General features: G+C 43.0%; 1 protein-coding gene across 1 annotated transcript; it reads right to left on the reverse strand.

The window, feature by feature from the left end:
* Positions 1 to 714: 714 nt before the first annotated feature.
* Positions 715 to 14666, reverse strand: bzw2 (basic leucine zipper and W2 domains 2; the record flags this gene model as incomplete). The annotated part of the gene is made up of 12 exons (XM_084155704.1): positions 14591 to 14666; positions 9639 to 9709; positions 7796 to 7972; positions 5787 to 5890; positions 5207 to 5272; positions 4866 to 5001; positions 4656 to 4765; positions 4219 to 4389; positions 2025 to 2171; positions 1707 to 1845; positions 1364 to 1486; positions 715 to 743 (listed from the first exon to the last, which is right to left on the reverse strand). The coding sequence occupies exons 2-12, from the start codon at positions 9700 to 9702 to the stop codon at positions 715 to 717; spliced, it is 1266 nt and encodes a 421-aa protein (XP_084011830.1). The 5' UTR covers positions 9703 to 9709; positions 14591 to 14666.
* Positions 14667 to 14777: the final 111 nt, after the last annotated feature.

A 14777-nucleotide genomic window follows, 5' to 3' on the forward strand; every position in this document is an offset into this window, starting at 1 on the left:
CATAAAATATGAGTATGACAATCTACTGCAGATTGAGATCTTGACTTCATTTCCTGAACAACGTTAGTAAAGGTAGTCCTCTCTGACTGACTGATGTGTTTAACCTGTATTAAAGCCCAATCTTTAATTAAAAAACAGCTGTAAATATCAGAGATTGGGCAGTCTTGATAGATGACATCTAGTCTCCTGTCCTCATGAAGATGAGTCGGGAGGTCCAGTTTTTTTTTGCTGGGGGTTGTGCTTTGATTGCCTGAAGCAGGAGGTTGAGGAGTCTGACCGCTGGTCGATCTGACATTATGGATGGGCGCGTTCCAGGTTGTCTTTATTGTAGTCACGTTGCACACGTTATCTCATACTTCTCACAATGCCTGGAGAAGTGTTTATCTTGAATGTCTCAGGAACCCCATTAACCCTCCCGTTGTCCTAGGGTCAAAATGACCCGCCACTGTGTTGAACCAACTTTATTTAATTTTTATATTTTTTGGATCATTTGTGAGAAGGAGGCAGTATAAAAATTAAATAAAGTTGGTTCAACACAGTGGCGGGTCATTTTGACCCTAGGACAACGGGAGGGTTAATATGATAAAGCCTAGCAAATCTTCTAAAATAGGTAGCATGAATGCTTTAAAGACAACCTGGGGACTGACTGACATATAGGCCACAGGATGCAGCAGACTTCAACGTTACAGACAAACTCCTTGCTGGGTCTGTCTTCTAGTCCTCCTCTCCCTCAGACTCAGACTCTACAGGGGAAAATAAACAAGGAGATTATGACTAAACAGCTCCTCTTCGTGGTGAAAACAGGAATTACAGTTGAGAGCACATTACAGCCCAACAGGAAGTCTATTTCTTTTTTTTACCTTTATTTAACTAGGCAAGTCAGTTAAGAACAAATTCTTATTTACAATGACGGCCTACACCGGCCAAACCCGGACGACGCTGGGCCAATTGTGCACCGCCCTATGGGACTCCCAATCATGGCCGGTTGTGATACAGCCTGTAATCGAACCAGGGGGTCTGTAGTGACGCCTCAAGCACTGAGATTTACATTTACATCATTTAACAGACACTCTTATCAAGATCATACATGTTTTTTTGGGGGGAGGGGGTTTCATACTGGCCCCCCATGTGAATTGTACCCACAACCCTGGCGTTGCAAGCACCATGCTCTACCAACTGAGCTACAGGGATGCAGTGCCTTAGACCACTGCACCATTCGGGAGCCCAATAGAACGTTAATAGTCCAGTTTCATTGATTCAACAATGATTTTCTGAAAATGCAATGGTTTTATATTCAGTTACAGATTAGGTTACCTGTAAATGTAACCTTCAACTTGAACTTGTATTTAAATGTAAACGTTACCCTCTTCTGCATTCTGCAGCCACTCAACAAACTTCTTCATCTGCTCGACAAAGACACCTTTCCCTTTGGTGGTGTGAGTGTCTTTGTACCACCTCAGAATGGCCTCCTCACTCAACACGTCAGCTGGGTGGAGAGAAGAGAGACAGAACAGGAACAATTAGCATAGCACCACAAGGAGAAGTTATGTGAATTTATGTGAAATTGGAATTTCAGTTTACTTCCTAAATTTAAATGCAATTGACCCCAACCTGACTACTAAGACAAATGAAAGAGAGACCATTTCTTTCTTTTTCTACATAGAAATAGTGTGAAACAGTGTCCTGTATAAGATGATAATACTGACCTTTGTAGAAGAGCACCACTATCTTGGAGAAGGACTTCATGAAGTGGATGTTGTCATAGCAATACTCCTGGATCCTTAGTAGCAGCACCAGCTCTGACTGGCCCTGGGTGCTGAACGCTGCTAGCAGGGGAGCATAATGCTGAAAGGGAGAAGATACACACCCCACCAACAAAGTCATTCATTCATTCATTCATTCATGGTTGATGTTAGTGTTCGAGGTGTTTGAGAGCCTCCAAAGTGACCAGCTCTCATGTTGTTATAGAGTGGTTAGGTTAGGAGTGATTTACATTATTAATGGTTGATGTTAGGATAACGTACTTTAAGGTGTTTAAGGGCTTGCTCGGTGACCAACTCCTCCTTCTTGTTCCACTCCACAGCGTTCATGAGAATGTTCCACAGCAGACCAATCACAGCCTGCTCCTGGAGGTCACTCCTTTTCATCTCCTCCTTGACGTACACTACCATCTAGAACCACAGAAGAATGGAATTTATTATTTTTGCTTATACAACCCAACCCAGAGATAAACAAACACACCCCAATGAGGGGTTGGAAGCACAGGGTGGGGCGCAATGCAGCTCTCTTGGTGCTTGTTCAAGAGTACAACGGCAGTGTCACGCCCTGGCTCTGGGACTCTGTTATGTTGAGCCAGGGTGTGTAGTTTCTATGTGTTTGGGTTATAGGTTCTTTATCTAGCTCATGTGTTTCTGTGTTGGCCGGGGTGGTTCTCAATCAGAGGCAACGAGTGTCAGCTGTTGCTTGTTGTCTCTGATTGGGAACCATACTTATGCAGCCTGTTTTGCCACAGTGTTTGGGGGATCTTGTTCCGTGTATGGTTTGTGTCTGTTACCAAGGACGTCACGTATCGTTTTGTTGTTTTGTTCGTGTGGTACTCTAATAAATAAAAGTATGTTCTCATTCCACGCTGCGCATTGGTCCACTGTGTTCGACGATCGTGACAGGCAGGACATGGTTCAGTGGCATGCGAAGGTTTTCACCCCACTTCGTATTTTCCCTATTTTTTTGCCTTACAACCTGGAATTAAAATGGATTTTTGGGGGGTTTGTATCATTTGATTTACACAACATGACTACCACTTTGAAGATGCAAAATATTTTTTATTGTGAAACAAACAAGAAATAAGACAAAAAAACAGAAAACTTGAGCGTGCATAACTATTTACCCCCCCAAAGTCAGTACTTTGTAGAGCCACCTTTTGCAGCAATTACAGCTGCAAGTCTCTTGGGGTATGTCTCTATAAGCTTGGCACATCTAGCCACTGGGATTTTTACCCATTCTTCAAGGCAAAACAGCTCCAGCTCCTTCAAGTTGGATGGGTTCCGCTGGTGTACAGCAATCTTTAAGTCATACCACAGATCCTCAATTGAATTGATGTCTGGGCTTTGACTAGGCCATTCCAAGACATTTAAATGTTTCCCCTTAAACCACTCCAGTGTTGCTTTAGCAGTATGCTTAGGGTCATTGTCCTGCTGGAAGGTGAACCTCCCTCCCAGTGTCAAATCTCTGGAAGACTGAAACAGGTTTCTCTCAAGAATTTCCCTGTATTTAGCGCCATCCATCATTCCTTCAATTCTGACCAGTTTCCCAGTCCCTGCAGATGAAAGACATCCCCACAGCATGATGCTGCCACCACCATGCTTCACTGTGGGGATGGTGTTCTCGGGGTGATGCTAGGTGTTGGGTTTGCGCCAGACATAGCGTTTTCCTTGATGGCCAAAAAGCTTCCATTTCCACATGCCTTTTGGCATGTGTTTGCTTATTTTTTTCTTTAAGCAATGTTTTTTTTCTGGCCACTCTTCCGTTAAGCGCAGCTCTGTGGAGTGTACGGCTTCAAGTTGTCCTATGGACAGATACTCCAATCTCCACTGTGGAGCTTTGCAGCTCCTTCAGGGTTATCTTTGGTCTCTTTGTTGCCTCTCTGATTAATGCCCTCCTTGCCTGGTTCGTGAGTTTTTGTGGGCGGCCCTCTCTTGGCAGGTTTGTTGTGGTGCCATATTCTTTTAATTTTTTAATAATGGATTTAATGGTGCTCCGTGGGATGTTCAAAGTTTTGGATATTTTTTTATAACCCAACCCTGATCTGTACTTCTCCACAACTTGACCTGTTTGGAGAGCTCCTTGGCTTCATGGTGCCGCTTGCTTGGTGGTGCCCCTTGCTTATTGGTGTTGCAGACTCTGGAGCCTTTCAGAACAGGTGTATATATACTGAGATCATGTGACAGATCATGTGACACTTAGATTGCACACAGGTGGACTTTATTTAACTAATTATGTGACTTCTGAAGGTAATTGGTTGCACCAGATCTTATTTAGGGGCTTCATAGCAAAGGGGGTGAATACATGTGCAGGCACCACTTTTCCGTGATTTATTCAATTGAATTTTTTTGAAATCCAAATAAAAATCCATTTAAATTACAGGTTGTAATGCAACAGAATAGGAAAAACGCCAAGGGGGATGAATACTTTTGCAAGGCACTGTATCTGGTACTGTACCTCTCGTATGGGGCAGTCCTGAGAGAGGCGCTCCTGCAGTTCTTTCTGCAGCTCCTTGCGTGTTCCCTGAGACTGCTGCACACGCATGAAGTCTGACAGCTCCTTCAGCCCTGCCTCTTTGAAGTACTTGGAGAAGTGCTCCACGTTCTGCTTGTTGGCAGGAAACAGCTCCTAGAGAAACAACAAGTCTAGGCTCAAACAACTTCCATTGAACTACAAATTCACTCAACAGCTCCATCTTGTGGCTGAAATATAATCGGAGCACAATAAAAGAGGCTCTCTAACCTCTAGGCCAGTGGTTCCCGACCTTTTCCATTCCGGGGACTACCAAATCACTGTCAAAAGCTCTTGAGGACCACCATTCGCGGAGTCTCAGAATTATTTTACATAAGGTTGGAAATCACTGCTCTAGGCTACCTGCCTAAAGTGTTTCTTACCAGGAGTTTCTTATCCAGGCTAGCCTTCCTCAGGGCTGAGGTGACTGCATTGGCATCTTTCTCAGATATCCATGCCTTGAACATCTTCACCGCAAAGGACGCAGAGATACCTGCAAGATACCAAGAGTAAGAGAACAAATTGGAAGAAAAACAGATAAATAAATATATGCTTCAAGAAATCGAACCCCCCCTACACACACACACACTCACCTTCCTTGACAACATTGTCGCTGAAGAGGCTGGTGAGGATGGGCGGGGGCAGAGTGCCGTTAGCCAATAGGATACCAGTCAAAATAGCCAGCTTGGTTTGCTCTGATTCACTGAATGCCTTCAGGAACAGCATAAGCTACATACACAGGATAAAACATCCATCAATCAATCAATTAATCAATCAATCAGGACAACACAATTATGTAAACTAAAGACAATAGGATACAAAATGTCTACACACCTTAAGATATGTCATCTCATCACAAGTACGTAGGAGAATGAAAAACTGAAGTATAAAAGTTAAAGGGACTTCATGAGACTGTTTCCTGTGAATACTTTACCTTTTTGACTTCCTCCTCAAAGGCATTCTGCAGGTACTTGTACCTCCTGATCAGCTTGTTAAAAACCTTCAGAAACGCACAGACACACAGAGGGACATGAGATTCAGTGACAGACAGAAGGCTGGGAGGGAGACAGAGAGAGAGAGAGAGAGAGAGAGAGAGAGAGAGAGAGAGATAAAGAAAGAAAGAAAGAGAGAGGCAGACAGAGTTAGAGACAGATCGTGCAGGAGTGCTGTGAGTTTAATCCAGGAGGATTATATTAAAAGGATGTCATCGTGGAGTGTTGACAAACTGGATACTCCCCAGGGTTTGGTGGGTATTAGCAGGTCTAATACCACTTTACTGCAGGTGTCTTAACTCCAAAATCCCCTCCACCCCCAGCCCCCATCCCTTGGTAGAAAATGTAGGCTAACGTTTGAGGATGTGAGTCAATGGTGAGACAGAGAGAGAGTGTATGTGTATGCATGCGTGTGTGTGCATGTGCGTGTTCGTGAATTCATTCATTCATTCATTCATTCATTCATTCATTCATTCATGTGTGTCCGTCTGTCTGTCTGTCTGTGTGTATGTGTATACCAACCTGAGCATAGCGGCGGAGGTTGGCATGGTTCTCCTTGGTTGTAAACACACAATGTTCTGTCAACTTGGCCTTGTCCCCCTCATCAATGCGCGTCCCGCCGGGAGCTGAGACATACAAAGCGGGAAAGTCACCAGGGTTAAAGGTTAAATCTTTAAATCCTGTTAACATGGGCCTTTCCCATCTCTGGTCTTAACGGATAGCTTTTACTTGTAATGATTGTGAAAGGTGGTTTTACCTACTTTAGTTGAATAAATTGATTGTAAATCGCTCTGGATAAGACCGTCTGCTAAATCTGACTAAAACATAATGTATGTATAACATGTCTGTCATCTAGTTGTAAAATGGATGGCTCTTGATGCAGTCTGATCCAATGTTTTAATCTCTTCTTGTTTGAGGATACAGTATCTGAGGGCTTAGAGTCCAAACTGCAACCTGTTATACTGGATCTAATGCTTTTACAATTGTTGTTACTTTGAATCCGCTTTTAAGGACTGTTGTGGATTAACAATATAATCACTTACTAAAATGTTTTGACTGTGTGTGTGTGAGTGTGTGTGTGGGGTGTGTGTGTCTGAATGTCCTTCATGCGTTGCCTTCATGAGTGCATGTGTGTGAACCAGGAGCTGAGCCTCTATGCTAAACTAAAGGCTAATCTGCTTCCCTGAGAGGATGGCTTATTTTGGTGGATGACCAGGTACCGATGTAGGATCTTAACATGATCACTCTTTTGTTGCTGAGAATTTTTTTGCATCGCAGGAAATGCAGGTGAGCTTTGTGATATAAATTTAAATTAACTGAAAGCCCACACTAACACACAGTTATATTAACAGTTTTCCACTTTTCATGCAGCCTACTTTTGTCCAGCTAACAGCCTAACTACCAATCAAGTAACATTATGGACAAAACATTCAGATCCAGTTGCTGCAAGATTATTTAGCTGTTAAGAAATAGGTCAAATTAAGATCCTACATCTATATCCCTGGTCTCCCTCTGTGCTGCTCTGTCTCTCCCCTGCCACTGACAGGTTCTTATTATAGGATTATAGGAGCAGGGTAAACCTTGTTATCTCTAATGGAGATTGACATGCAGAGACTGACACAGGTCTGGCAGAGAGTCCTACGTGTGCGTGTGTATGAGCTGGACAGAGACAGACAGCAACTAATTCTACACAGATTAAACATGTCAGGATGTGAATGAGCGTGTGTGAATGTGTGTCTGTGTGCGTGTGCAAGAGAGATAGCGTGTGTATGTGTGTGCGTGTGTGTGTGTGAGCCGGTCAGAGACAGACTGTGTGTGTGAGGACCCATCCATGTAAACAAGGAGTGGGTGGGGAGAAAGACAGAGTGATTATAGGGTAAATCTACCAGCTTAGGCACATAAAGGCAGGTCACAGCAGTTCACTCGCTTAACATTGACCAGCAGTCAACAAGACAGAGGCTACAGTATTGCTCCATCACAGTAGTGTATATATTTCCGATTTGGACATGAATTACGTTTCTAAAGCCTAGTACCACAAGTGTAGGATTTTCCTTTCTTGCCTTGTGTTCTAACAAACTTCATGCAGGTGCATGCCAAACTTCATGCAGGTGGGTTCATGCAGGTGCATGCCTCCAGCTTGATGATGCACAGTCTACTGAAGAACAGTCTCTCCCGGATGTCTTTGATAATGGGAAATGACCCTGATAATCTGACAAAGCCAGCTGTGATCTGTTTGTAAGTTTGTCCTTGCCTGAATGGACAGCCCGGTTACTTCGATCAGCTGGTTCAAGGATGGACACTGGGGGACAGTAACACTGTGCACAGTACTGATACGAAAGGACCACGATGTTCCACCACTGAGCAGTGAGCTGACACGGTGCAGATAACCATAACACTGTAGCTACCTTAGTATAACACCTATCGACATCATCAAGCGGTGCAGACCTCTTGGTGTAATGGCTAACGTTATGGACTGACAGTCCTGGGAACCGGGTTCGAGTTGCCTGCTAAATTCACTGCACTCCACTCACCGAGCATGCTCCCCGCGATGAGGATGTCGAAGAGGGTGTCGGCATAGCGACGGTAGTCGAGTCGGGACCCGGTAACGTCCAGGAACTTGGCTACAGCATCGAGGTCCCCTCCTGCTTCGTTGAGGCCCAGAATGATTGTGTCTCTGAAAACTGTGGGCTCAAACTTCTCCTTTTCATCTGGGTGGAGAGGGACAAGGCAGAGGAGGACATTAGTGTTGTATATACAGTCATTTTTATCAAACCCTAACACAGTTAACATCAGAAAGTGAGGTATGGTAAACCATGCATAATATATACTGTATGCCAGGGATCACCAACTAGATTCAGCCGCGGGCTGATTTTTTAGAGCGGATGGTCGGGGGACCGGAACATAATTACAAATAATTTGTAGATTGCAAATTGACCGTAAGAAGCCCAAACAGATATAATATTTGACTAAAACAGAATCATTTCAAACCTTGTTTACATTTGTATTCAATCTCTCTATTATGCGTGGGAATACTTTGGAACACATTTCCAAAATGTAAATCACTTGGAGTTGATTTCCTGGTGTTTTTACAGTCTTTTATGTCCAACAATAAAAAATAAAAATAAATACTTGTTTTATTTATTTTTGCTCAGAAAGCTTGGGGTCCAAATAGAATCGCCCGCAAGCCGCCAGTTGGGGAACCCTGCCGTATGCACATGATGTTAGTGAATGATCTCTAGGGCTAAAAGTCAATACATATTGTATAGCTACAGTTGTACATTTGGCAGCTTCACAGACAGCCCTTCAGTTCCCCAGCCAAGGTGTGATGAGGACAAGGGACACTGTCCTGATGGGACTAGCTGCTACTTGGCCTGGGGGAGGGTTAGCCTCCCTGATTAATCCTCTGTCTTTTTCACAAAGAACACATTGTCCAAACGATGTCCCCTTCATTAACAGCTCTCCGGGTATCAACACACGGATCAAGAGAATCAACAAGGTGCCCCACGGAGTATGAACCCAATGTTCCTACAACACTTACATGTCCTTCTGCTCTGTGAGTAATGTTCATAATGACACCCATTGTACTGGGAGGAAGTTCAGCTATAGCCTGGTCCTAGATCTGTTTGTGCTGTCATGTCTGAGAGTTGCCAAGACACCACAAACAGATCTGGGACCAGGCTAGTTCATCTCTGCCCTGTGTCCTGCCACTGCTGCCAGCGACAGTGACATGCTCTGCTCACACTGAGGCTAGCTGTTACATGGTCACACACCGATGCTTTGACATTCTAGGAACTTTAACATCTTAATGACTGGGACCCAGTCTGTGGCCAGGCTGGATTGTAGTCGGTGTTGTGTAAGAGGGAATGTCAAGCCACAACAGCAATATATTGCTGTAACAGAGAGATTAAACAGAACCCTAGAAGCGAAGAGTGTTTATAGTCTGTGTTTATGTGTGGAGCGAGAGAGAAGAGAAGAGGAGAGGAGAGAAAACAGGAGAACAGAAGAGAAGAGAGGAAAGTAGAGGAGAGAAGAGGAGAGAAGAGAAGTACCCTGCTATCCCTTTGCCGGTCCCTTACCAAGAAGCAGATCTTAATAGGAGAAATCTGAGCTAAAAGTGTGCATTGACACATTGGATGGCGGTGAGACTTCAAAGATAATCAAGACATCTTACACACAGTCTCAAAGAGGCAGTTGATTTAAGAAACAGGTTCAAGTATCTGGTATTGCAACTTAACACTGTGTCTGCTGTCTTGCCAACATATTGGTATTGCAATTTAACACCATGCATGTTGTCTTGCCAACATACTGTACGTGGTAAACATTAGGCATTGACATTGGACGTAGACAGCTGTCTGTGGTCATAACTCAACTCACCCCTTTTCCTGGTCTTGAACCGCTGGCCTGTTAGCACTGGCTTCTGTTGCTTACCGGTATTCATAAAAGTCCTGAGGAGGAAAACACAAATACAGGAATCGGAAATGAGCAGACCATATACAACATGGTCAACACACAACACCGCCATTCCATTTAATGACAGAATGTCTTTGTTTCTGTCAGGCCTATTGCAACAGCAGTTGTCTGTCAACATACCATATTTAAATGTCTACAAAATTATTTCTAGGCTATATCTTAATAAATATGTTGTACATTTACTATGGTAACATTATTTATATGTGTTAATATGCCCAAAATGTACTATGTCTGGCAGTTTACTAATAGTTAACAAACCATTTAATAATAGTTTATAAGCTCTTCAGTAAATCTCACACCTTCAGCAAATCTTCAGATGTCCACACGGTCAACCAAAGAGTCCATACGGCTAAAGGAACAGTTGAAAGCTCTATGCTTACCAGCTGTTAGTCCCTCTTAGCAGTGAGAGTGAGTTAGTCAGAGAAAGTTTTCACTGAATGCCCTGTGACTGTCGGTCAACCTTGTGCCCTGTACTAATATATATACACTACCGTTCAAAAGTTTGGGGTCACTTAGAAATGTCCTTGTTTTCGAAAGATAAGCACATTTTTTGTCCATTAAAATAACATCATTAAAATAACATCAAATTGATCAGAAATACAGTGTAGACATTGTTAATGTTGTAAATGGCTATTGTAGCTGGAAACAGCTGATTTTTTATGGAATATCTACATAGGCGTACAGTGGTCCATTATCAGCAACCATCAGTCCTGTGTTCCAATGGCACGTTGTGTTTTCTAATCCAAGTTTATCATTTTAAAAGGCTAATTGATCATTAGAAAACCCTTTTGCAATTATGTTAGCACAGCTGAAAACGGTTGTGCTGATTAAAGAAGCAATAAAACTGGCCTTCTTGAGACTACATTACATTACATTTACGTCATTTAGCAGACGCTCTTATCCAGAGAGACTTAGTTGAGTATCTGGAGCATCAGCAATTGTGAGTTTGATTACAGGCTCAAAATGGCCAGAAACAAATAACTTTCTTCTGAAACTCATCAGTCTATTCTTGTTCTGAGAAATGAAGGCTATTCCATGTGAGAAATTGCCAAGAAACTGAAGGTCTCGTACAACGCTGTGTACTACTCCCTTCACAGAACAGCGCAAACTGGCTCTAACCAGAATAGAAAGAGGAGTGGGAGGCCCCGGTGCACAACTGAGCAAGAGGACAAATACATTAGAGTGTCTAGTTTGAGAAACAGACGCCTCACAGGTCCTCAACTGGCAGCTTCATTAAATAGTACCCGCAAAGAAACACCAGTCTCAACGTCAACAGTGAAGAGGCGACTCCGGGATGCTGACCTTCTAGGCAGAGTTGCAAAGAAAAAGCCATATCTCAGACTGCCCATCTTTTATTTTTATTGGCCAGCCTGAGATATGGGTTTTTCTTTGCAACTCTGCCTAGAAGGTCAGCATCCCGGAGTCGCCTCTTCACTGTTGACGTTGAGACTGGTGTTTCGCTACGACTCTTTGCCTGCCTTGACCTACCGATTGCCTGCCCCTATTTAACACACGTATGTTGTTAGAATTTCGATATCATGAACAGAATTTGTGTTATAAGCAGTTTCAAGAGGACATGTCATTATTTTCCCCAAAGCGCCAAAAAGTGACTTTTTCAAATCCTCCTACAAAGTCACATGTAGGTAAGATGTTTTGATTTCTATATTGTATCAGAAAGAGCCGATTATGAGGTTTCCAAAACACGTACTATTTTCTGACAGCATATGAAATGTATACAAAATGGCTGCTCATTGACGTAATAGGGGCGGGAGCGAGGCCCGGCAGTTTAAGTTTTAAGACATTATAAAGGCTCATACATTCTTATTACAAGCTATAAAGCATTATTTTAGCTACAGGTGCAAGTGTTACCAACAAATCATATTTGGTGGTTAGGGTTAGTTAGGGTTAGAGTGAGCCTCTTGTCTCTCTATAGCTCTGTACACACTGGGCACTCTGTAAAAAAGAACTCCAGACAATACCCACAGTTTTAGTCTTGTTACCCCAGGGAGAGCACAGTGAGCTGGGCTAAGCACCGGTAGTCTACCCTGGGGGATGGTGGTAGTGATCCCACAGCAATTATCAATGTGGAAGACGTTGTAAACTGGACTCACCTGATGTGAACCTCCACACAGACCTCTGCTAAGGGGAGATTGAGGTGACGCGTAACTCTGAGGTAAAATTGTGAAAAGGAGAAGAAAATCTAAAAAATGTAATTTTCTGTGATGAGACAATCAATCTGAATAATGTGCCTTTTCAATACCAGGTTGTCTGTGAAAAGGCCTATTTCTCTGTCTCATCACAAGAAATGGGGGAAATCAACCCCCTTTTCACAATATTACTCCTCTGTTAATTCAGGCACCTAGAGCCAAATCTCAGTGTAACGGTCTGTCACGAGAGACTCCTCCTCTGTTAGTGGACTTATTCTCTACTCCATAGACTCCATGACAGAGAACCAATTTGATGTGGATGGCTGCACTTGTAACATCTCTGACCAGTTTCATAACCACAGCTTCATATGGTCAGTCACAACCATTATTCTCAACAACAACTCCCCTCATGATTTCACATGTCAAGCCATGTGCATTGTCACATACCAGTGCCACAGACCCTTTCCCTCTCCACCATCACACACACACAAACACACACACACACACAGCAGGCTGCCTATCACCAACACGAACGGACGCACACAAACAGGCTCTGTAGTTCTGTCCAACTGACATTCAATGCCCAAAATAAATACAATTCCTGGAAGCAGGCAACAGTGGCCAGAGAATGGTGACCGGGAGACTCAACAGCCTCTGTGGAGCTCAATCTGTCTGATAAGAATGACAGAAAGTGTGTGCTTGTACGAGAGGGTGACAACGAAACGCGACTAGTTTCAAGTTTCAAGACTACAGTATAAAAGAACGCACCTCCATAAGTGTGAGAGCGAAAGAGACTTCACTTCCATGAATGAATGCCTGTGCCCTATCTGTCCATCGGCTCCCATTATAGTGGGCTACAATACAGATGTAGGATCTTAGTTTGATCACCTTGTTGCAGGAGAACTTTCCTGCAATGCAGGATATATAAAACTTGTAGTGTAAAACTGATCATTTTCACTTTTAAATCTAAAGGCCATCAACAGTCAAAATCATGTTTTTCATGAAATGTAATGATATTTGGATGAAACTAGATGAAAAATAGTCCTGTGTAGCTCAGTTGGTAGAGCATGGCATTTGCAACACCAGGGTTGTGGGTTCGATTCCCACGGGGGGCCAGTATGAAAAAAAAAAAAAAAAAAATGCACTCACTGTCATTCAGTAACTTTATACATTTACATTTACATTTTAGTCATTTAGCAGACGCTCTTATCCAGAGCGACTTACAGTTAGTGAATACATATATTTTTTTTTATACTGGCCCCCGTGGGAATCGAACCCACAACCCTGGCGTTGCAAACGCCATGCTCTGTCAACTGAGCTACATCCCTGCCGGCCATTCCCTCCCCTACCCTGGACGACGCTGGGCCAATTGTGCGCCGCCCATGAGTCTCCCGGTCGCGGCCGGCTGCGACAGAGCCTGGATTCGAACCAGGATCTCTAGTGGCACAGTTAGCACTGCGATGCAGGGCCTTAGACCACTGCGCCACTCAGGAGACTATGATCAAACTTAATCAATGTAGAAGCAACAGTCATTTTTACATTTTAGTCATTTAGCAGACGCTCTTATCCAGAGCGACTTAAGTAGTTAGCCATGAGAGAAAAAGTAATTTTGTCTAATATTTCCCCCAAAAATATTATAGGTGATATTTTAGTCACTCAAAAGGCTATATTTTTTTAAGACTTGATTTTCCCTTAAGAAAAATGTATCAGCTACCAAAATGTTCATTAATTATAATCCACATAATAATTTACATTTCCTGTTGCTGCAAGATTATTAAGATCGTACAGCTTTGTACAGTCAAGTCTCCTATAGCTGCTTTAATGCCCTCCAAATAGTTCAGTGGCAGAGCGTGCTGAGCGGTCACCTCGATCCTTATTCTTGGATCACTGATAATCTGTGCAGGTGCAGACAGAGAGCTGCGTGTTATTATAGGCTATTGAATTCCAATTATAAACTATAAACATAATTATAAATTATGGGTGGTTCGAGCCCTGAATGCTGATTGGCTGACAGCCGTGGTATATCAGATGTATACCACTGGTATGACAAAACATTTATTTTTACTGCTCTAATTACGTTGGTAACTAATTTATAATAACAATAAGGCACCTCGGGGGTTTGTGGTATATGGCCAATATACCACGGCTAAGGGCTGTATCCAGGCACTCTGCGTTGCATATGCTTAAGAACAGCCCTTAGCTGTGGTATACTGGCCATATACCACACCCCCTCATGCCCTTATTGCTTAAATATACCCAAATGCCAGTCTCGTTCTCCAGTAGGCTATTATGTCTTTGGAGGACTGTGGGCACTATCATGTCACAAATAATGTTTATAAAGCTTGCTTAAATGATACATAGCTAGTGGCTACATTGTACAGTCAGTAGCCCTTGGCGGTTGGCATCTCCAAAACCGGCCAACCCCTGCGAGCACCTGTAGCCCACCGCACCGCGGGCAGAACCAGCTTGGCAACGGCAATCACAGCTATCCACATCGTTACTTTTGACAATTTGACAAGTTATATTTGTAAAAAATCAACTTATGTAAAGAACTAACGATAAACAACAAAATTGTAAGAGAGTGAGGGCATGATACCGTTATATCGCTAAACTTGTCACCAAACCTAGCCAAGCTCATAAAGTTGAACATTTAGGCCTAAACCTGAAATATGATGACATTTCATAATGTGAAATATTTGAGGGATTTACCTTGCAGTGGTTGACTCTACAACAAGTTGAGATGACCCACGCGAAGAAAGAACAGTTACTTATCAATGCGTTGGAGTGACCAGACGCTTGAAATACAGTCGGGTTAAACCAAATACGTCAGTATATGGGGAATCCAGACCGAATGAAATATACCAAACTATAACATTAACATATGGGGTATTTCTCC

The sequence above is a fragment of the Coregonus lavaretus genome (genome assembly GCF_964263955.1).
Source record: "Coregonus lavaretus genome assembly, chromosome: 3".
Lineage (NCBI taxonomy): Eukaryota > Metazoa > Chordata > Actinopteri > Salmoniformes > Salmonidae > Coregonus > Coregonus lavaretus.